This window comes from Lepidochelys kempii, chromosome 7 (genome assembly GCF_965140265.1).
Source record: "Lepidochelys kempii isolate rLepKem1 chromosome 7, rLepKem1.hap2, whole genome shotgun sequence".
In the NCBI taxonomy this organism is placed as follows: Eukaryota; Metazoa; Chordata; order Testudines; family Cheloniidae; genus Lepidochelys; species Lepidochelys kempii.
The window spans coordinates 86182975-86206786 of NC_133262.1; the positions used below are offsets into that span (position 1 = coordinate 86182975).

General features: G+C 40.3%; 1 protein-coding gene across 4 annotated transcripts in view; it reads left to right on the plus strand.

Annotated features, from left to right (window-relative positions):
• MCU (mitochondrial calcium uniporter) overlaps positions 1 to 23812 on the plus strand; it is a 149789-nt gene that overhangs the window by 103465 nt on the left and 22512 nt on the right. For all 4 annotated transcript variants that reach the window (XM_073353633.1, XM_073353629.1, XM_073353630.1 and 1 more), the window contains one exon: positions 18376 to 18445. In XM_073353633.1, coding sequence (XP_073209734.1) covers positions 18376 to 18445 — 70 coding nt within the window. The remainder of the gene's footprint in view (positions 1 to 18375; positions 18446 to 23812) is intronic.

Genomic DNA, 23812 nt, shown 5'->3' on the forward strand with positions numbered 1-23812 from the left:
TGATACAAGATTGCAATAGGCCAAGTTTCCCTGCCCCTAGGGTTCATAGAAGTCTGTAACTGTAGCTGCAGCCTGGCCTATATCAACCCCCTACACTTGAATCTGATCAACTCAGCTTAGTTTTGCTATCTACCAAATAAAGGAACCTGAGTAACGAAATCTGAAGTCAAACTTGACTTTTTTAGGTTCCAGAGAACTGGACGAAGTGTTCTTCCAGAGCTGGACAAGGTGTTCTAGATAAGTCAAGTGGAAAGGTCTCAGAGGGAGTCCCAGTAGTGGGACTGCCCAGGCAGCAATTTGTTTGCAGGGCAAAATGTAATAGTAGAAAACGTGTTTGTTTCTTTGTGTTTTTTTTTTTAAACTTTTTTACATACAATTTAACTGGTGGTAACAAGGAGAGTTAAAATCCTATGACTTGGCAGCTCTCCGTGGATCCGGTGCTTTCATCTGTTGTTGAGAACCACTGAACTAAGTCATAAATGATGATGGAACTCTGTAATTTAACCTGTTACAGAATTCTAACGTCTGTTGCTATAGCTACACGTCTTAAATCAAAAATCAATTCTGTTGTCCAGTAAGAAAAAGTGAAGTTCACAGATCTCAAAGTAAGATGTAAATTACCAGTAAATCCTTTGGAATGTAAAAACAATGTTTTTATTTTAAAAAAAAATTATTCTGATCTCTAATGATCAACAGTTTCAGGTTCTTTGTTGCTAAGATTTCTTATTTTTAGTAATGGAAAATGGCTAGTCGAGTGTACCATACTAAATGAGATCTAATATATTCCTTTGGCATACAACTTGTTTTGTACTATCCAATAATTCTTGACATTAATAGATACAGTACTGGTACTGAGATATTTACAAAAGCCACAGAGAAGCTAAGTGACCTTTTACTATTCATTTATCAATGTGTGCAGTTCCTATTTCAAGGCAAATGAAATAACTAGTAGTGAAAAAGGAGTGTTGTATACAATAAATCTACAAGTCTAGGGACTCAGCTGGGTATGACCTTGTGTTGGATGCATGTGGTAACTCTGAAAGATATTTCAATAGTTCAGGAACTTGGTGGAATGGTATGCACTGGAACAGGGATTAGACTAGTGCAGTCACCAGTACAATATTATAAGTATCTTTTTGTTAACAGGATGTTGGTTTCTTTTAGATTTTGACCTTTCCATGAATGACTGTCATGTAATCTCAATGACTGAGTGATATTGCTAATGCTCTACCTTCAATAATACTCTGCCTGTATAAAAAATATTTTAAAAATTAGTATCTCTCTCAACTTGAAGGGTAGAGTAGGTCTTCTTTCTGACTGGTTCAAATATGGTTATCGGCATCATGCTCTGGTTCAGCACTAAAACACTTGCTGTATCTCTTTCTTTACTATGTGTGGGCCCTTCCTTGGTAAAGTATCAGTCTGTGGCTAGTACTCATTTAGAATGTGATGTGAAATACGGCTCTCCTGACTGCAATACTTAATTCACTGTCAGCAACTCTTCAAACAAATGGAATTCCTGGCAAATGCCTTCAACGGTTGTGAATGTTTGAATACAAGGTTTTCTATTTATGTCCCGCACCCCTGACATCCATTATGGCAGTGATCCATTGAGGGAAGCAGTGACTGTCAATACACATTATGATTTGTGATGGTTCTATTTGCAAAGAGTGGACGAGACCAGAGGTTTCAAAAATTTTAGTAGTGAGACCATCTAATGAATTACTTTCCTGGTTGTTGCTTGCCGACCAGGACCTGTCACTACCACGTAATAAGGACTAGTAGATTAAAAATAAATTCTTCATCTTTGCTCTTCGACACATCAGAATGAATCTCCCCACTTGCTTCCTCATAGGATCAATTTTCCTTCCCCAGTTAAAAAAATAATTCACGTTGCCCCCATTTACATAATTAATTCCCCACAAATTACAATAAAGTCATTCCAATTGTAACACAATTTTGGTTTGCAACCCACAATTAAAATCAATTCATCCCACAGTTTTTCACAAATCAAGGTCCCTTAACCATCCTCTCCACTGAAACTCTCTACAGTCTCACACTTAGAATAAATTCCATCCCCACCCCCCTTGCAACCTATTTCTACTCTTAACCATTGACCTTTCAGACACTGTCCTTTCCCCCACCTTCAGCCCCTTTCTGATTCCAAGTTCGGTCTCTTTCTTTTGCCTCAGCCCCATGCCGCTATGCTTCTTCCTCCTCTTTGTTCCCCCACCTCCTAATACTCCCATGCCAGTCAAAGCTGGGGGTCCTCCAACTTGTATTCGTTTGTCCATCTTCTCCTCCAGTGATGACTACAGCTTCTCTTGATGACTTATGGATCCCTATGGCTGCGCTCCTGACCTGGGGATTGGCAGCTTCATTTTATGCATATGAATCTGTTGCACATGTACTTTGTTCACCAAATAGTCTCTAGATCTGTTCCGTTGTTCTCAAACTTGTGTACAGTTTCACTCACTGATTGAGGTGAATTTCATATGCGTTACACTGTGTGGATTAGAAGGAAGTCTAATAACCTTAACTACTTTCTCTCACCAAAATAATTTATCTAGGTAGAATGTTTCCATTAGAACTGGTTGGAAATTCTCCAGTGGATCATCTTTCCACTTTAGAATGCAGATTGGTCGAACATTCAGAAGGTTAGCAACACATGGTTCAATTTTGACTAAGATTTGATGGAAACTAGGTAAGGTTGCTGGTAGTTCCACCCACCCACTATCAGCTCTGCGGTTTGCCTGGCTGACAGCCTAGGAACTTTACCCAAGCTCCTAGGCTACTTTACCCGGGGGAGGGAGCGGAAGCAGAGAACTCCGTGAGCTGTTTTTGCCTGTGGGTACCTCCCCCGACGCTCCCATTGGCTGCGCTTCCCCGTTCTCCGCCAATGGGAGCTTCAGGGGAGGTAACCACAGGCAAGAACAGCTCAGAGTTCTCTGCCCCCCTGGTCTGGGCCGCAGGGACAGGGTGCTCACCGCTTCCCAGAGTGGTGTGGAGCCCTCAGCACCACGGGGTTGGCAAATCCGTAGGCCGGATCCAAATCCCTGAGGGGCCGGATCCGGCCTGGGGCCGTAGTTTGCCCACCCCGGCCTAGAGGTAGGCTGGGGCCGCGGGGAGCTTGCCTGGCCGCAGGAAAGAATCCCGTGGGCCGTGTGTTTGAGACCCCTGTTCTACATCCATGTTGGCCAGGATGGTGTTTTCAGGAAGATCACCAGTGCCTTGTAGTTTCCTCAGGAAGTCGGTGGTGTCTCAAAGATAACTAGGAGCGCTGGTAGCGTAGGGCCTGAGGGGAGAATCCAAATAGCCAGATAATCCTACTGTAAGAGTGCTGTTCCCTGAGATGATGGGGTGTCCAGGGTTTCCAGGTTTATGGATCTTGGGTAGCAGATAGAATACCCCTGGTCGGGGATCTGGCGGTGTGTCCATGTAGATTTGTTCCCATGCTGTAGCAGGGAGTTCCTTGAGCAGCTGGGGTAGTTTCTTTTGGTGGCACTCAGTGGGATCAGAGGATAGTGGCCTGTACAATGTGGTGTTGGAGAGTTGCCTGGCAGCCTCCTGTTCATAATCTGACCTGTTCATTGACTACAGCACCTCCTTTGTCAGCCCCTTTGATTATAATGTCAGAGTTGTTTCTGAGGCTGTGGATGGCGTTGCGTTCTGTACTGCTAAGGTTATGGGGCAAGTGATGCTGTTTGTTCACAGTTTCAGCCTGTGCATGTCTGCGGAAGCACTTTATGTAGAAGTCCAGTCTGTCATTTTGACTGTCAGGAGGAGTCCATGCAGAATTCTTCTTGTAGTGTTGGTAGGAGGGTTCCTGTGGGTCCGTACATTGTTCAGTGGTGTGCTGAAAATATTCCTTGAGTTGGAGACGACGAAAGTAGGCTTCCAGATCACCACAGAACTGTATCATGTTCGTGGGGGTGGTGGGGCAGAAAGAGAGTCCCCAAGATAGGACAGACTATTCTGCTGGGCTAAGTGTGTGGTTGGATAGATTAACAATATTGTTAGGTGAGTTGAGAGTACCACTGTTGTAGCTCCCTGTGGCATGTAGGAGTTTAGACAATTTACTGTCCTTTTTCCACTGTAGAGAAGTGAAGCGTGCATTGTAAATGTCTTGTCTCCTTTTTGTAAAGTCCAGCAACGTGGAAGCCACTGGCTACTTAAGTACCTACTTTTGCCCATCTAAAAGATAGGGTGTGGTGGGTGTTGTGTAGAATGAAGTGAAATGCACTAATGAAACTGCACTGTACCACATGTGTTAATCCAATGCAAAAGAAAAGAGCTATTTTCTATTACTTTAATGGAATAAGGTCACATATATGTAATTAAATAATACTATTTGTATTAGAAATTTCAGTATTCTTCATGGTAACAAATGTTATAAACTGTCATTGCTTTTGCTAAAGGAAGTTTATTTCTTGGATAGATACAACTGTTAATTTTGTAACTTAATGCTTTCTAAAGTTATTTATAAATCCTAGAAAGAGGATAATTTACAACTTCAGGTAACTTGGAAGTTAGCTCTCCTGTTCAGGTTGCTAATGGCAATTCAGACGTACAGGTCTCCAATTACCCATCATGCAACAATTTCAATGATGGTGGTTATCTTTAAGAATTATTTGCTGTTCAGTCTGACAATCATTTATACCATCTCTAGTAGTTTCAGTGCTCCTTTTTAAATGCTTCCTTCCCCCCCGCCCCCCCCCAGTGGTGAATTATTCTACCAGCTGTTCTGCAGAAGCTGAAATTAATCTCACTTTTTTTTTTTAAAGTCATAACTTCAAGAACTCCCCTTTCACAGATTTTTTTTCAGTGGAAATAAGAGCTGTCTCTGTAAAATATCTCTCAACCTGGACATGTTCAGGACTTCTACTGAGCTCTAGCTAGGAACAGTTTATTGCTTTCTATCTTTTTAAAATGTGAACAATTTTTAGGCTATTAAATCATGAAGCAGGCATAGTTGGTTTTTTTTATGGCTCCTGGGATTGTATGAATATATGGAGCTTTTTGTCTTTACATACTCAGATTTAATTTGGTATTTAGGATGGTGAGTAACATTATTACCTAATGGTAATCTGACCTGTGTGAAATGAGTTTGTAGTCTTAGTCCAGTTCCATGTTAGTTCATCAGCGGTAACCACGGTGGTTGTTGAGGCTTGGACTCGGGAGAGGTCATTTTGCACAGGTATGAAAACTGGAACTACCTTCTCGTTTTGAAGGTGGTTCTTCCAGGTTATTGCATGTTCTTGGGGAAGTTTGCATCACTGCTGTTCATACTGTGCTGTTTCTTTAGATAAACAAAGAACATAACTCTACAGAACTGTCAACTTGGCACCTTTCACAAGTTATTATCTTAGCTTAAGAAGATGACAAAATTGCATGGGGCTGACATTTGTTGAGCAAGCTGTCTTTCCCAAAATCACTTCATTTAAAGCAGCCAAGTTTAAGATTCTGATAGCAGAATGTAGAATGGAAACACTGGCCCACCTTGAAGCACTCGGTTACCTACATTGCTGCTTAAAGTGGGTTTGATCTGGTTTAAGTTGCTAGGATTTTGGCATTTTATTCATTTTTAAGTGACCGACAGAACATGAATATGTTGCTATTCAGACCTGTTGCGAAAGCCTCGTTGTAAAGGAGGAAAATCTGAAGTGCTATAGAATAAAATCTGGTGAACTACTGTGGAATGCATATACATCTGATGTGTGGCCTATAAGTAGTAATTTGAGGTATCCAAAGTAGGCTTTTCATAGCCCCAAGGACTGTAAAATGTTAATTTGGTCTCTCTTCACATATCAGAACTTTCTTTGTGATTCCCTGCCATAGTCAAAAAGTTGTGCCATGGTTTCCAGTGGAAACCTTTTTCAGGTGGTTAGAAGTATAAATTCACTGCAAATATTTGCAATGACCTTCTTAGTAATTTTTTTAGAAGCAAAATAATTTAAACGTTGTGCCCATGGTTTCAGTTCGTGTAGGTTTTATTTCAGAGTGAGTTAGAAAAAGTAGGTTTAGCATTAAGCCATTTCTTTTGTTAACTGAAATCATTATAAATGAAACCAAGTGCTTTTAACACTTCAAAAAACAAATTATACTTAAAGCTGACCACTCTGCAGAGAAAAAGAAGCTTAAGTGGCTGCTGCCTACATCTATTAAGTACCTTCTTGGACAACTGCTAAAATACGCATGCGCACACACACACACCCATCTGCTTTTCTTGGTAGTTTGACAGAATATCTTTATACAGTGAGTTAAAGTATGTTTAGATAAATGTGTATATATGACTAAAGATGAGCTTTGACTACCAGTATTTTTATACACAGGCAGATGTCCAGTCCCACTTCAGCTTTTGTTCTAAGGCAAGGGAAAGACCAGAAATGACAGAAATAAACAAATAGCACTAATCAGAACTTGACCTCAGTCCACCCATGCAGCTTTGTGAGATGTCGTCTGAGGCCTAAGGAAATAGCTTACTAGGGCATGCTGTCTCTTCTCCCATGGAGCTTACTCTTGACACAATATTAGGTTTGGCCTGAAAACAGTGTTGACCTCAGCTGAAATAATCCACTTAGATTATATCTGTTCCTGAAAAGCTATTGAGTAGCTACTACCTACTGCATCATATTCCATACATCTATGTAATATTGTATTCAGTTTTATAGTGCAGGAGCTCTGTCTTTGATTACTTCAAAATATTGAGCTTAAATAGTTCTGATTTGGTGACTGTACTATGAAGATAGATGCTGTTCCAGCCATTTATTCTTCTAAGAAATCAGTTAAATAGCAACCTTTTTCTCACCCTGGTGGAAGTGAAGTTGTATAGAACTAGTGTTCTTCAGTGCAGTCCATTTGGTGGCCTACTTATTAGCAAATTGATTTCTAGTAGTAGCAGCAACATCCTCTCTTGGTTAGATTGTAAATCCAAAAGTTACATTTAATGGAGAGGGAAATTGAGATCTTATTGGGATAAAAAAAGTTGTTGTTTATACAACCACTTTATCTAAAGACATTAAATTATCCTTGTGTAAAATTGCTAGTGCATAGTTCTCCTGCAATATTTAATGCTTCATAGAGCATCTCTGTTCCAGAAGAACACTTGGGAGTTGTCAAGGTTCCTTCCCCACTCTGAACTCTAGGGTACAGATGTGGGGACCTGAATGAAAGACCCCCGAAGCTTATTTTTACCAGCGTAGGTTAAAAACTTCCTCAAGGTACAAACTTTGCCTTGTCCTTGAACCCTATGCTGCCACCACCAAGCATGTTAAACAAAGAACAGGGAAAGAGCCTACTTGGAGACTTCTTTCCCCACCACCTCCACCAAATATCCCCCCCCAAGGCCTACACCCCCTTTCCTGGGGAAGGCTTGATTAAAAATCCTCACCAATTTGCATAGGTGAACACAGACCCAAACCCTTGGATCTTAAGAACAATGAAAAACCAGTCAGGATCTTAAAAAGAACTTTAATTAAAGAAAAAGTAAAAGAATCACCTCTGTAAAATCAGGATGGTAAATAACCTTACAAGGTAATCAGATTCAAAACACAGAGAATCCCTCTAGGCAAAACCTTCATTTACAAAAAGACACAAAACCAGGAATATACATTCCATTCAGCACAGCTTATTTACCAGCCATTTAAACAAAAGGAAATCTAACACATTTCTAGCTAGATTACTTACTAACAAGTTCTAATACTCCATTTCTGTTCTGTTCCCGGCAAAAGCATCACACAGACCCTTTGTTCCCCACCCCTCCAGCTTTGAAAGTATCTTGTCTTGTCATTGGTCATTTTGGTCAAGTGCCAGCGAGGTTATCTTAGCTTCTTAACCCTTTACAGGTGAAAGGGTTTTGCCTCTGGCCAGGAAGGATTTTCTAGTTCTGTATACAGAAAGGTGGTTACCTTTCCCTTTATATTTATGACAGGAGTGCTGAGGGCAAGACCAGTTAAATAGTCCATATGTTCACAAAGTTTCTAGAGGTGTCTGTAATTTGAGAAGTAAAATAAATCCAGTACTGCTGACTGCTATAAATCCATAGCATTTTCTTCTCTTGCAGACTCACTATCTGTAATTTTTACAGTTGCTGTCTGGGGAGGAGTGTGATGTTACTTATAACCCACCACTGGGTTGCTAAATATTCCATACTTGGAGGAAAATGTACTGTGCTGCAATTCTACATATACCTAGATAACAGGGTCCGGATTACTGCTGTGTCCCTTTTATACAAGGAGTTAACTCCAGGTTCATTTCTCCTCCCCTTGCAAAGGAGCACTAGGGGAAAATGTAAGATCTGTAGGGGAGAGAAGAAGGCCTGTGGGAAAGCTGCACACCTGGGTACAGAGTGGGTGAACCTCAGGGGTGGGAGTAGGGGATGTTGCATATGGTACTTTCTTTATTACGTTGATAAAGATTTGCTCCTATTGAAAAATACTGTCTTTCACTTCTTTTTAATTTCTACAGTCACCCACGCTCTCATATGTGCATCTAAAGTGAACAGTGGGTCAGCATTATTCGGTCTCTTCGATAATAGAAGAGGTGCGGATGGGGTGTGCAGAGAAACATCAGACACTTCACTTACGTAGAAATGGGGAAAGTGAAAGTTCATATACAAATTGAGTCTTTGCTCTCTAGCCCACTGTCGGATTAAATTGGATGCTTTTTGGTAGTTTTAAATGTTTATAGTATAAATCTTGGTTAGCAGTTTCTTATACTCTTCAATTGTTCTCTTAGGCATCTTGTGCTGCCTACAGAACTATGGCTCTGTAAACAGTTACCTAAAGTTGTCAAGGAACAGAGGTAAAACAGAAGTCAGTAATGCAATATGTCCATATCGTGGCAAGTGTTTCTAGAGAAAAATCTTTTCAGACATGCATTTCATGAGTCAAATGACAGATGCTTCCTTTCTGTTTTAACATATGTATAGGACCAGTGAAGGGTTTTTTAACTGTATAAACCTCACCTAGTAGATGAATGCCATGAATTGAAAATGGAGAATGAAGATTTATTCCCTGAGCTGAATTTTCAAAACTTTATGAAGGAAAACTGGCCAATCCTAACCAGACCTGGGGATGGAATGTGATTAAGCTTTTTTTCTAGATAAGGAACCATACATCTATCTACAAAGGGATTTTCTTTGTACTTGAACAAACTATACTTAAAACGTGGCCTACTACTCACTTTTTTCATTTGTCTTCGAAGTACTGTAGTCCTTCCAGATTTAGAATCCTGAATTACTGAACTTCCCTTGGAGAGGGAGATAAATTGGAATCTCTAACAATTACCTAAGCAAAAGGGAAGGGGGAAAATAATCTTTAGCCTGGTAGTAATAGGAGGAAAAGGAATTGCCTGATGGAATCAGATGACTCTTGGTGACCCAGAAATAGGTTACCAAAGTGAACACACTAGTTGTGGGGTGCTGGTTAACCACAGCTGTCTTGTTCTCTCCCCTTTTATATATTATATCTCTTACAGCGCTTTTTAATAGCATTAAAGGTGGGTGGGTGCAGAATTATGGAAGTTACTTTAGCACTAGTGAAGACCAGAACTGGTGAAATTCTTGAAAGAGCTAAACAGTTACATGTCACTTGATCTGAGGATAAGGAGGAGACCGTATTCTCCATAATGAACACTCACATAAGTTGGTGAAACAAGTGATAGAAATACTGCCAACCCTGTGTGCTCAAAAATCATGAGTCAGGCCCACCCAAAGTGAAGAGACTGCTTTTTAAAGTATGATTTTTTTTGAAGTGTTTTTATTTCCTTCCTGGTTTTTGAGCCTTCAGGTTAGACTCGGGTACTGTTTTCAAGCCTTTCTCTGCTACCACGAGGGCTAGAGACTTACTTTAAAAACAAAACAAAATGAAGGCTGAGATTCTCACCTAATCACTAGATTCCAGGAGCTGGGTCTTTCTTTAAAAAGCCACCACACCAAATATTGAGACTTTCAATAACATTACAAGAGTTGACAATGCTGGAAATGTAAGGAAGTATTTCCTTGAACTTTTTTCCCCACTCTATTTCAGTCCTGGATCGAGGTAGAATGTGTTCAGCTTAGAAGTGTGGGTGCCTCCCCTGACATCCACCTCAGGCTTGGCCTGTGCTAGGAATTTGTCTGTGTAACTGCGCTGCTCACAGGTGTGGAAAATCCACACCCCGAAGCGACATAGTTATACCGACCTAATCCACAGCATAGACAGCGTTATGTCGTTGGGAAGGCTTCTCCTGTTGACATAGCTACTGCGTCTAGGAGAAATGGAATGCCTACACCAACGGGAGAAGGTCTCCCGTTGACCTAGGTAACATCTTGACTAAGTCCTAGTCTACACTACAGAGTTAGGTTGATGCAAGGCACCTTACATTGATCTAACTCTGTAAGTGCCTACACTAAAATTTCACTCCCACCGATGTAACTCTCCCACAAAAACTCATAATTTGCTGATTGTTATTGTCTTGATAAAATGTGTGTGGCAACTTTGTATGACATTGCTGAGACATGCTCAAAGTTTAGAAGAGCAGGCACAAACCAGTTCCTCAGAGACCAAAGGCAAACTGACAACTCAGCCAGGTGTCAACAAAATCAAATGGACTGTCACCTGGTTGTGGCCATACTTTGGCAGCAAGAAGGGTGTGAGTGAGAAATTTATATCTTGGCAATGGAAAAGCTGGAGGTTCCTGTGTAAATATACTGGCTGTCGTTGAATCCCAGCTGGAGATGAGGAACAGACACCCCAAATTACTCTCTCCCCTTGTCTCTACTCACTGCATTAACAACACTTAAAACAAAGGAAGCTTCATTGAACTGAGGGAGGGGTCCTGGCTGAAAGAAATCCAGCCAGACTATTGTGAGCATGTGGTGAAAGAGAACTTTTTGCTTTAAATTCACTTAGTTTAAGTTAGGTATTTGTTTGCAATTTTTCTTTTTTATTTCTTTGTAACCAATTCTGACTTTTAGGTCTCATTACTTGTAATCTCTTAAAAATGTATCTTTCTATAGTTAATACACTTGCTTGATTGTGTTATCTAAACCAGTGTGTTTGGATTGAAGTGTTTGGGAACTCCTTTTGAGATAACAAGATTTGTGCATATCATTTTCTATTAATGAAATGATGGACTTTCTGTTATCTTATATTGTCTAGAAGGAAAGAGCTGGGCAGTACAAGATGCACATTTCTGGGGACAAGTCTGGGACTTGGAATTTGCTGCTGTCCCTCTGTAATACAATGCAAGAGTGCTCCAGCTAGCCACTCCTGAAGAATAGCTGGGAGTAAATTACAAACTGGAGGCTTCATGAGCAGGCCAAGAGTGGCTGCTCTCACAGAAGAAGCAGTGTAAAAGGCACCCCAGATTGGAGAATTGAGGGGACACAGCTGTTCAGTAGTCGAGACTGTACCCTGGGGAATGTCACAAACACGCTTCCGGTTTTTGGAGATCCAAAAAACTGTTTGACTCTAGCTGGTCACTAGGATTGCCAATTTTGGTTGGACTTGTTCCTGGAGGTTTCATCACATGACCTAATCTTCAAAGATTAATCTTTAATTCTTAGACTGCAGGAGAATCCTGGAGGGTTGGCAACCCTACTGGTCACTCGGGTTACTTTATTAGGCATGTAACAGCATTTTGCACACACAAGCCAGGCCCAGGCTCTTTAGACAGAGTGATACCACAGTTCCAATTCATGTCACACACCCCACAGTTTATGTACATCTGCCCTAGCTACTAACATCTATTCCTGGTAAAGACGAATTGCTTTGCAGATTGCATAAGGATAGCATATCAATGTAGGGTGTTTCTGCCTACTTTACTATAAACATACCCACAATAGTTAGTTTAAATTTTGTTTCTACCTCCCTTGTTTACTGTAAACATATTCACAATAGTTAGTTGTTTCAGCAATTACTTGTTTGAGCATGTCTTGTTTTAACATAGGGTTGCTCATGTCAGCTATCCTAGCCCTATAGCACTGCATGGAGAATTTAATAAGGAACATGGGACAGCTGCTACCTTCCTTTTTCAAGGGGTTAAATGCTACCCCTACCTCCTCCTCCACCCCCTTTTCCTCGAATTGGCTTGTTACCTGTTTCTTTTATTGAAAAAGATAAGTGAAGGAAACACACTGACAGGGAAATACTTATAGCAGCCACCCACGGCTTAAGCTCTTCATCCTATGTACATCTGCTAGGAAAGGAATGTAAATGTGAGCTGAAGCTGCACACAGGTAATAGAATAGAGGTAAGATAATTAAGGGTAAGGGGATGGGAAGGGAATATACCAAAGGGTCTCTAATGTGTAGGGCTTATTCAACTACCTCAGACTGTAACCCCTATGTCTGTAAGGGAAGCTTCTTTTGCTGAGTAGAAACCAACCTCGAGATCATTCACACAGTCTGCTGCTTGGCATTTGAGGAAAAGATTTAATGTTTCCCCAGATATTATTGGCATTATTCCTTTGTGTCTGCCTTCCGTGTCCTGGTAAAACGTAAGGATTTAAGAGACTCTTATTGCTGTTCAGACATGCCTCAGTTACCTTGACAACCACTTTGGGCCTTTATCTGTTTGGAGGTCAAACACTAAAACATTTCTTCAGGGCACAACAGTCATTCAGTAGGTAGTTGAATGAGGGGAGGGAAGAACAGGAAGCTAGGCAAACAAGAAATGAGCTTAAGCCATTTGTTTAAATCTAAGTCTATTGGACTGCATTGTGGGAAGCAGGAGCTGTGCGCAGTGAACAATGCAGCCTCTTGGGTGTGGTTTTCAGGTTGGTGAGAACACATGAATTGCAAGAGAGAGGTCTTCTCAACGGAGCATCTCTGATAGCATTGCTCCCAGATACTCAAATGGAGTAGGATACTTCTGTTACTCTGCAACCATGTAGGTGTAAGAGGGACATGAATAAAACTCCCCCATTATCCCTCTTTTTTTCCTCTCCCACCCATTTTGCCCTAATGCGATCTGTTCAAAGAAAAATTAGCCCTTGTTAGCCAGGGAATGAAGGATTATGAATCTTAAGTTTGATCTCTCATGTGGCTTTACAGTACAGAGCAGCATCCTTTAGGCTTGAATGTTACTCTTGTAACAATGAATGTTACGATATCAGGCTGCTGGTGTGCATTTTATTGGGTTGCAGACTTTTAAATATACACATAATAGCCTAAAATGTGTTAAAATACATAACTAGTTAAGATAATACTTTTACACTGTGAATGTCTGTAAAGATCGTGTTGGAAAATGTTTGAGGAAACCTGCCGTACAAAGTTATTTCTTGATGTAAATCTGGTAATGAAAGTAAAAATGTCAGTAATTGTACTCTCCAAAACAACTCAGGAGAAGTCCTGCGGGACAGCTAAGGATTCATGGGTTCAGAGAGGGAGCTAGGAGGGGAGAAGGAAGAAAAGATCTCTGAATGAAAGACTTCTCAGAAGCTTTAAAAAAAAAAAATAAATAACAAACGCTTAGATAATACTGTGGAGTGGAACATATAGGAATAAATAGGACTTCTCATTTCAGGTGTAGCCAGATGTCCAAGCCAGAGGCTGAACAGAAGATGGACTAGGCGACACCCTATTAGCAATAGTTTTGTCATGTCCTAGAAATTCTAACCAGTAGCTTCTGAGGTAACCAGTGTCAGAGTCAACAAAGGGCATTCCGTTTTACACAGTGCAGAACTGGATAGGGAAGAAAAATGGCTGGAACTGTTGAAAAGACTAATTGGCTCAAATCTGATTTCAGGCTGGTACACATTTGACGGGGTTCCTTCTTAGGTTGCTGGCATGAACACTGCAGTGTGCACTCACTAATATTTTGAAGTTTTTAAAATATTTTGCATCATAAATAGTACAAGCTCTTGTTATTTTAAACCTTTTTTACATTCTCTTCCTCCTCAGAAAATATGTGCTGTCCTTTCACATTGTGATTCAGGAGTTCTAATCACCTAGTCTGAAGCTTGGTTCTCAAATGTTACTAGATTAGTTTGCAGCTGGGAAACTTTCAGGATTCTCAGTGAGCATATTTTTATGTGTAATAACGTCAATTTAAAAGAAACTCATATTTCTTTGTCACTTAATCTTGGTCCCTGGTTTAAATCAAGTTCCAGACATTAGTAACCAAAAATCACTACTGTCAGGATACTTATGCTAGCCTAGGTGAAATAGTTGGTAGTGGTTTCCATCCAGTTTGTAGTAGACAGTTTTCCACAACACACAAACCACTGTCCCAGTTAATAGCTGTATAGACAGTGCTTTGAAGTCGTGCCTTGGGCTGGAGGTTGGAGTCTGAAGCCCAGCCATAGGCTTCAAAGCGTGAGCCACAACTTAGTTTTTCAGCTATTTTTAGAGCATAGCACGAGTCCTCCTAGCACAAGTATGTTGACCCAGGCTAGAGGCTCATTCCTGTTCAATCCAAAATGTTGTGTAGATACACCAACTGAGATGTGAAACACTAAACCCATTCTGGACAAGACAGAGAGGTCAAGGACTGAATGGACATGAAAAGCGAATTCATAGTTCTAGTCTCTCTTCATATTAAATGTATAGTAAATGTATGCCTCAGTGTGAGCTTGGATATGATTATTGTGTATCACTTTACTAAAACTAAAGTTTTTGGCTATGAACGAAGTGTCCTCAAATAATTGATTGTGAGACATGATCAGTGAAGCATGAAATGAACTGCTCTTTTGGTCCAGAATTTCGTTGTTCTGCCATTTTTCCCTGTAAACCTGTTGAATAGCACACATTGGGGTGGAATGGGATGTCTGTTGACAATGCCTCATTATACTGAGGCCCAGTTCTGAATCTTGGGATGAATGTAAGTGATATGTGATTTTAACCTGGATGTTGATAAATTGAAGAGGGTTCAGAGAAGAGCTATGAGAATGATTAAAGGATTAGAAAATCTGCCTTTAGTGATAGACTCCGAGTTCAATCTATTTATCTTAATGAAGAAGAGGTTGAGATGATTTGATTAGTCTATAAATATCAACATAGGGAACACATATTTAATAATGGGCTCTTTAATCTAACAGAGAAAGGTATAACACTATCCAATGGCCAGAAGCTGAAGCTAGACAAATTCAGACTGGAAATAAGGGGTCAGGTACTCTTATGGTTAAAAATCAACCATTGAAACAACTTACCAAGCTTCTTGTTGGAGTCTGTCACTGACATATTAAATCAGGATTGGATATTTTCCCAAAAGATGCTCTAGGAATTATTTTGGGGAAATTCTCTGGCCTGTGTTACACAAGAGGTCAGAATGGATGATCACAGTTGTCCCTTTTGGCCTTGGAATCTATAAAGTGAAATGCGAACCAAATTCTTTCCATAGGGTTACTGAAAACCTTGTTTCAAAACTAAATTGGTTCTGTTTGACTCGGAAATTACAAATCCTTCACTTCCTAAAGATGTGTAGGCACAAAATAGATGTGGGGCCTTGTCATCTGTGTTGTGTGAAAATGAGTGCTTGACCATCTTAGAATAATGATCAATGGTTAAATACCTTGCCTTATAACAGCCTTTTGGCACATACACAGCATAATTTCTTTCTTTTCCCTCTTCCTTTGTTTTGAAGAATATTTTGCATTAAAGTAGGAAAGTTTCTAGAGTGTCTCTGCATGCTGCATACTCGCCACCTAAACTTACAATCCTCCTAGAGCAGGGGTGGGCAAACATTTTTGCCTGAGGGACACATCGGGGTTCTGAAACTGTATGGACAGCTGGGTAGGGAAGGCTGTGCCTCCTCAAACAGCCTGGTCCCCAGCCCCTGACTGCCCCCCTTAGAGCCCCCCACCCATCCAATCCCCCCTGGACTCGCTGCCCCTTATCATACCTCCCGCTCCCTGCCGCCTTACCTTGCCACTCAAAGCAGCAGGACTAGCAGCCGTGCTGCCCGGCCAGAGCCAGCCACGCCGCCCAGAGTGCTGGCGCACAGCAAGCTGAGGCTGCGGGAGAGGGGGGACAGTGAGGGAGGGGCCGGGGGCTAGCCTTCCCGGCTGGGAGCTCAAGGGCTGGGTAGGACAGTCCTGCAGGCCGTAGTTTGCCCACCTCTGTCCTAGTGTAATATCTCCACAACTGCCACTTTTGACACTGTTTTGAGGGATAGTTGGCTTTATGTCATCACATCATATCAGGGCAGTGTGTGTGATTTAAAAAAAAGAACACTTGAATGATTATGACAATTATGTGGTAATGATAAAACAGGCCTTAAATGATTTTTGGGACTGTTTAAACAGCTGTCAGATTTAGGATTGTCCTGCAGGTAGTATGGTAATCCTCTATCTGATGTTTATGCATAGAGATTGTAGCTTCAGAAAGGAGGGGAAAGGACTAGAAGTGTTAAGTTTAAAGGGTTTGCTGTTCTGCCTTGAAATAGAGTGAAACAAAAATGAAATATTGAGCAATATCAGAACTGTCTTCAGAACACTTAATTTTTTAAAAATTCACAACTTTACAATCTGTGTGTGACTGATGGCTGTTGGACTTCGTGTAAATTTAGAAGCATTAATGTAAGTAGTTAGTAATTTCAACTTCCTTCAAAAGGGTCTTAGTTTCTCTTGAACTAGGGACAACCGTATGTCATATTTACAGCCTTGTGTGTTTACATATGAATTGCACAGCTTTTGACAATTGACATCTGGAGCTGTGACCGTTTGTTTCAAAGTAAATTGAACCATGTTCCTAACTCAGTGGGCGGGTTTTGCTTGGTAGCTCAAGCAGTGGACATTCAATATTCCTATTGGGATCCCAGAGTCAGATTAAATATCCAGATCTTCATTCCAAACCATCTTTTGCTTTTAGTCAGACTTGCTATTTTCAAATATTAAAGGGACACTGTAATTTTAAATTTGGCCCAAAATGTAGACTTTTGTAAAAGCAAGATTTTTCCAGCCCAATAGACATCTTTAAATTCATTTCTTTAAATTCAGACAGACTTTTAAAATGACCATTTCTCTTTTGTTCACCACCCAAACACAGCTCTGAGATGTTCAAAATGCAACTGACCCCAAGTTAGAGTGAAACTGACTTGCATTGATTTGCATTTTCAAATGTGAGAAAATAATGTAAATACAATATAAGTTGGATTGGATTTTTAGAATTTTCAATGTTTTCAGCAGGAGGGCATATTTCCCAGCCTAAAGACTGTGATATTGGGGTCCGGATTCAATTTGTACAACTGCTTTCAAAAGAAAAGCAGAAATTAAATTGCTGAGAAAGCAATTTTTATTCCATTGACATTCCCCTAACCCAATAGTTTTAAGTCCATTTGACAACTAGGTACAGCAATAACTAACACGCTTGTGTTCTTGATACAAAATTCTGATCAATGCAGAAATTGTCCAAAAAACACTTAAAGCAAGGCTCTTTCCTAAAGGTACACTTGTAATTTGAATATGGGCTTTGGAATATAAAAATAATTTGCAATTAAACATGGTCACAAACTGCTCAAAGATCTAACTGTACTAACTACTTAAATATATAGACTACTCCAATCTTGACGAATGCCATATAGTTGATAAAACGGGGGGATCTGGAGGTTTGTGCTAGTGCTGTAATCTACCAGTAAGCATTTCATAAACACGTGTAGTGGGGTTATCCTAGAATACAATATTTCTGGAAACAAGTACTTAAATCAGCCTGACTCTAGCCTCTCCTCTACAAACTAGTGTACGTGGCTTACTGAGGATAAATAACGTCAATACATACAAAAGTAAGTTAATCCACTTCTGTACTTTTCTCCTGATTACTGCAAGGCAGTCTTTTTCAGCCCAGTGGTCTTGCCCCTTTGTCCCTGATTCTGGTGAGGTGGTTGTATACAAGCTTGCTTGTATGAAACATGCTAAAAATTACCTTTTCCTCTGTTGTGTTGATTTATATACCCAAAGGACAAAATGAGATATGAAGAATTATAGGTTAGATCATTCTATTCACCCATTATGTTGCAGTTCCTTCTGTCTTTCCTAAGGTAAAGAGCAGTACAGTTTGATAACACTTGTGTGTTTTCTTGCCTGTGACTCTCTCAAATTTAATTTTCAAAAATTCAGTTTTAAGCTAAGGTGGCTGTTACGCCAAAAAACATTGATTTCTAAGCTGCCCCTTTAAAGTTTTCTCCAACTACACTATTTGGTGGGCAGAAACCATGAGAAGTGAACATGGCTGAGGGGGTAAATCCCTTCTGGATGACAGATGGCAACAAAAGATGCTGCTCTTGACAGATACCCCTGACTTGCTGTTATCCCTGTGGTAGATAGGAGGATATGCCTAGATAAATGTCATTAGGATGTGTGGAGAGGAGATAGGAGGTGGCAGTGGGGTGAGCGTCTGACAGACTGGCATAACCCAGCTTTTGCGCTTTATTAACCATTCCATTTTGGATTTTCTAGGTGCACCAGAGGCTTTCTCCATGGCAGAGCTTGAGAGTGGTGCATTGCAGTACAGTAGTGCCCTCTGATGGTGAGTTTTGGCAAAGAATTTTTATTCTTGTTTCTGAATGACTTTCCAACTTAAATCACCCAGTGTGGTTGTTTGTTTTTCCTGGGATGCAATCCAGTTTTTCTCCAGGGACTGGGGTGGGGGTGGAGAGGAAAGGGCAATGCTAAGACAACAGCAGTCTGAAATACTGTTCATAGAGTGGCTTGTGTAAAATAAAATAAAAATTGGGCTGCCCCAATATCTTTTGTTGAAGTTTGGATAAATGCATGCACATAATCCTTCTAGGACAGCTGCTCCTTTTCTTTTCCTGAGTTTTCCCTAGTTCTGCTTCACCATGGTAGCACCCTCCCTCTGGGAAGGAAGGAGGAAGATAAAAGGATTTTTGTTCATCCTCAGTTCCATTTCCTGACTTGAGAAGAGAGTGGTCATTTTTTTTTTTCAGAAAGGCTTGATCAATGTTCATGCCCAGAAACCATACATCACATCCGCAGCCCACCTCATTTGCTTATGTGAACTAAGAGTCTTGAAGGTCACTCTCATCTTACAGAATGCTGTGTAGCTGTGCCACTAAACCAATCCGTGGCTTTCTTTTTCAAAATAGCTACTGAGCCCCAAGTATAGCACAATTTTACTTTTACTCTTCCTATACCTTTCCTCTTCCTCCCTCCAAACAAGCCGTAGCCTTTCATACCAGCTCCCTCCAGAGCCAGTCTGTGCTGCTTTTGAAATAGCCGAACACCAGTCCAGCAAAGCATCTCCTTGCCTCATCCCACCTGTGTACTTCTAGGTCAACGGGATCTAGGAAAGTTGTGGAGGCAATGCAATGGATTAGCCATGTTTTACCCCAAAATAGAGATGAAATGATCATTCCAAGAGATCAGAATTTACAAACTGGCATTAAAAACTTCCATGTTAAAACAAACTGCAAAAGTAGGCACTCCTTATAAATGTTAGTTTCCTGTTATTTAAGTAAGCCACCTATCCAGAACAAAAACATTGTCTTAATCTTTGACAAGCATGTTTAGATTTTATTGTTATACAGGTCAGGGCCCATCTTACTGTATAGGGCAGTGGTTCTCAAACTTTTGTGCTGGTGACCCCTTTCACATAGCAAGCCTCTGAGTGCGCGCTCCCCCCCCTTAAATATATCAAAAAGTGTTTTTAATTTGTAACACCATTATAAATGCTGGAGGCAAAGTGGGGTTTGGGGTGAAGGCTGAGAGCTTGCAACCCCCCATGTCATAACCTCAGGACCACCTGAGGGGTCCTGACCCCCAGTTTGAGAACCCCTAGTATGGGGGGGGTTACATGCTTTTTACATTTGCATGCAGTGGAAGAAGTAATTGTAATTGAAATCTCCCACGACACAGCCATGCAGTTTCAAGCTAAAAGAAGCATTAATATACATTCCTGCCCCACCCCCAAAAATTGTAAGTGGATCAGAATTCAAAGGGGTCATTGCCAAAGGTCCTTGTGCTAGATCTCCAGTTATATGCACATTTGAAGAAAAATCTTTGGAGAGCAATTTTGTAGTCTTGTATCCCAAAATAGGTCTGCATGTTAGTGAAAACATACAGTATAACAAGTGCTCCAAATGGCAAATATTTCCTGCTGAGAGAATGAATAGCCCAAACATTTTGTATAGATCTGGGATCTTAATTAAATTGGTGGATAAACTAAATACAAGAGAAACCAGTCACCATTTGACAAAAAATGTAGACACTGGGACCTTGAAAAGCCAGGGACGTTTTCTGTAAGGAGTGTTCTTTCCCAGCATTGGGGTCACGTCTAAGACATGTGTGACCAGGACATCATCTGAAATTAAAATATTTCCAGTCTCTGATGTAACAGTTTGTGCTGCCAGTGTGCAGTATAACAGAAAATGTGAGTGTGAATTATGCATCAATAGAAAACAGTCAATAAGAAGCCCCATTTATTGGATAACTTGAGAGGTCTCTGATAAGCTAACTCTCAAAGGTGAAAGCAATTTTTTTTGCTTGGGAAAATAATCTATGCCATGATTATGTGAGAACCCAGGGAGGTCATTAATAATAATTTGCTGAAATTCACTCTGGATGTTTTGAGGCATTAACTTTAACCAATATGTGAGCTCTTTGCCATATACATTTCTACAGACAGAGTTTTTCTTTCTCTAAGTGTAATGGTGTAGAAAAGAAAGTTATGTATCCCTTCTTTTCAGTGAAGTGCAAATTTTGATGTAGGAGAATATGGATACCCCAACACTTTCGGAAGTTATATTTATTCTAGTCAGGACTGTTTTACAGCTGCATAAGTAAGATGAGTTTACTTTGAACAACTGACACTTTGCATATAGATTACATAATCAACAACCACTGGCTTGCATTTTTTCATCACACCATGTAAAATACAACACAGTATTAAACCTGGATGGTATAATTTGAGTGTTTTAAATTCAAGTTGTAGATCTCCAAGTACCCTGATGAGGCTCACTCTAAGTCAGATAGAGAGCGGAATAAAAAGTAGCAAAAGAAATGTTACTATAGAAATCCTAGCAGTTTAATGCAGGCTCTGATCCATAGACAAATCTCAAACCATTGGGAGTTATAGATAGAGGTTCCCAATTGCTTATTGGAATAGAAAGACACACACTCTGGTTCTCTCGAAGATGAACTTCAGCAAAGGCCAAGAAATAGCCTAGCAAAGGCTAGCCACATGACCTGTTAACTTGGAAAAGTAAACTTATGTTCTAGAGCACAAACTAGCATTAAAGAGGGAAAGGTGGTGTGTTTTGACAATAATTCTTTGAATCCAGCCTGAGAACCAGATCATGCAACTTCAGTGGAAAGGTAGTGGTATAATTAAATTATGGTTGACATTTTCCTAAAATATCAGGATTTAAAATCTTTTTTCTGAATTCCTGAAACTGTTTTGTTACCTTACAAACCAGTCTTTGCTTTGTGCAATGTTTAAAAAAAATGCATATTTTTCAGGGATAATACTATTATCACAGGTTTTTAATCTTTGGAATTTTGTATGTTGCATCATATTGTTTCTCCTAAGATTTTTGACAAATCATATAAATCAAAATGGTATACAGGTCTGCGTTGTTGTTCTCTGTAACCTGCTGCTTCACTGTTTTTGGCAGATGAATATTCATTTAATCAAGTGTTCGTAATTTGTTAGTTGAGCATTGTGATTTGTTTCCCAGAGACAGCATTCGATTACAGCTACTAGTTCCTTAATGTTTTTGGGGCTCTTCTTGACTTTGTACTGTCTCCGCAGGTGACCACACCTTGTCATTGCACTGAATTACAGTGTATGGGCCTCCACTTTAGATGCAGAGTTTCCTCAAACACACATAACTATGAAACTGAGGTTATACATAACTGTTATGGAATTTAAATATGCCTCATAGATGCTTCTGGTTGCCATACTGTCCCCTTGCCTTAAGACTTTGTTATACTTCTTAAAGATGCATCTTAGCATTAGAAGCTGCAATTCTTGCATATGTAGTTCTGTTTGCCCCTTTACCTAGGTGTGATGCATTGCATTTACTCACAGGTAGTCGTATGTCTTGAATCTAGATTGTTGCTGTTCAGACTTAGTTCCATGGCTTCCTTTCATATCTTAGCCCTGGTCTACACTAGGTGAGGGGATCGATCTAAGTTACACAACTTCAGCCATGTCAATAATGTAGCTGAAGTAGACATACTTACGCCTACTGACCACGGTGTCTTCACTATGGTGAGTCGACTGCTGCCGCTCCCCTGTTGACTCTGCCTGCGCCTCGTGCGGCAGTGGAGTACAGGAGTCGACGGGAGAACACTTGGGGATCGATTTATCGCGTCCAGTCTAGATGAGATAAATCAACCCCCTGCTGGATCAGCCGCTGCCTGCCGATATGGCAGGTAGTATAGACATACCCTTAATTCCACACATGCTAATGCAACATTAAACTTCCCTTGTATGCAGTTTTCTGCTCCACTTACGATATACTGTTCAGTTTGTATGGGTTTTTTGGCATGTTTCCTACTGATATTTCTAAAAGGGCATGGTCCCAGTTTCAGTCCTACTAGTTTGAAAGGATGAGCAATACAGGCGGGATGATCATTTTGCAACCTGCCTGTGAAGAGTAGCGTAAGGTATGTCAGCAGCACAACTGTCTGTATACTGATCTACACATAGAAATTGTATCAACTTAACTAGATCAGTTTCTAAATAGCCTCACTTAAATCAGTGCATCTCTCCCTTGTCTTGATTTTAGCAGTCCTAAAACTGATTTAATAACAGTAACACCAGGAAGTTGCACCAATTTAATGAAATTTATTTAGAAAATGATTTGGTTAAATAAGTGCGGTTTTTGAGGCCTGAGATACTGATAAACTAATGTTGGACTAGATTACTATAGGTGCCTGGGTTTTATCTTCAGACATGGTAAACACTATGCCTAACATAAAAATTCAAAGACCATGAAGTTTTGCATATTTTATTAGAAATATATACTGCTAACCCTCTATTTTCCCATACTTCATTAGTCAGCGACTGTTACTTGGAAAACTTGACCAACTAATAATGGGTAGGTAGGCAGCTTTATTTTATCCCGCTCTCTCACTCCATCTGTTCATTTTAGAGTGTAAGCTGTTGGAGCAGACTGTCTTTCTATATGTGGACAGCCCCTAGCACAATGTGGATGCTGTGATCATGCAAATAATAAAATAACTTACTTAACTTATGTTTGGGACAAGGAATTATGAGTCACACAGAAATCCTCATGCACCTGTGTGAAAATGCACCTCAGAACACTTAAAAAATTGAGAATTTCTTTGTCTCCAGCTTAGCCTATGATGATTGTCAGTGTAAGTGTTGTTTTTTCTCCCCTTCCTATTTCTATGTATGAGTGATATAGCATTAGACGGACTACCTTCTGTTGGGGTCTTATTCCTTCACCCACTTACTTCCCTGGTCCTTCTCGCATGAACAGACAGCAATAATACCTGAAGTCCAAAGGTGCAAACAATTTGATGTTTATTGGGGTGAACTTTCAGCAAGCATGATTCCGGTTTCCTTCCTTAGTGTCTCCCTTCCCAGCTCTGACACCACAAAGCCTTACCTGTGTCCCTGTTCCCATTGCCCCCTCAGCAAAACATGATTCCAATTTCCTCACCCCCATTCCCCCCTTAGCAAAACGTGATTCCAATTCCCCACCCCCATTCCCTGTTCCCATTTCCCCCACCGCTTCCTGATTGACTGCAGACTATATATTAAAACGTGAATTCTGCTTAGCTATACCTTAACCAATCATTTTACTGAACTTTAACTAACCAATCCTAACATATTGTAACATGATTATGTCACCAATTATATCCCACCACCTTAATTAGTTTACACCCAGCAAAATTAATTATA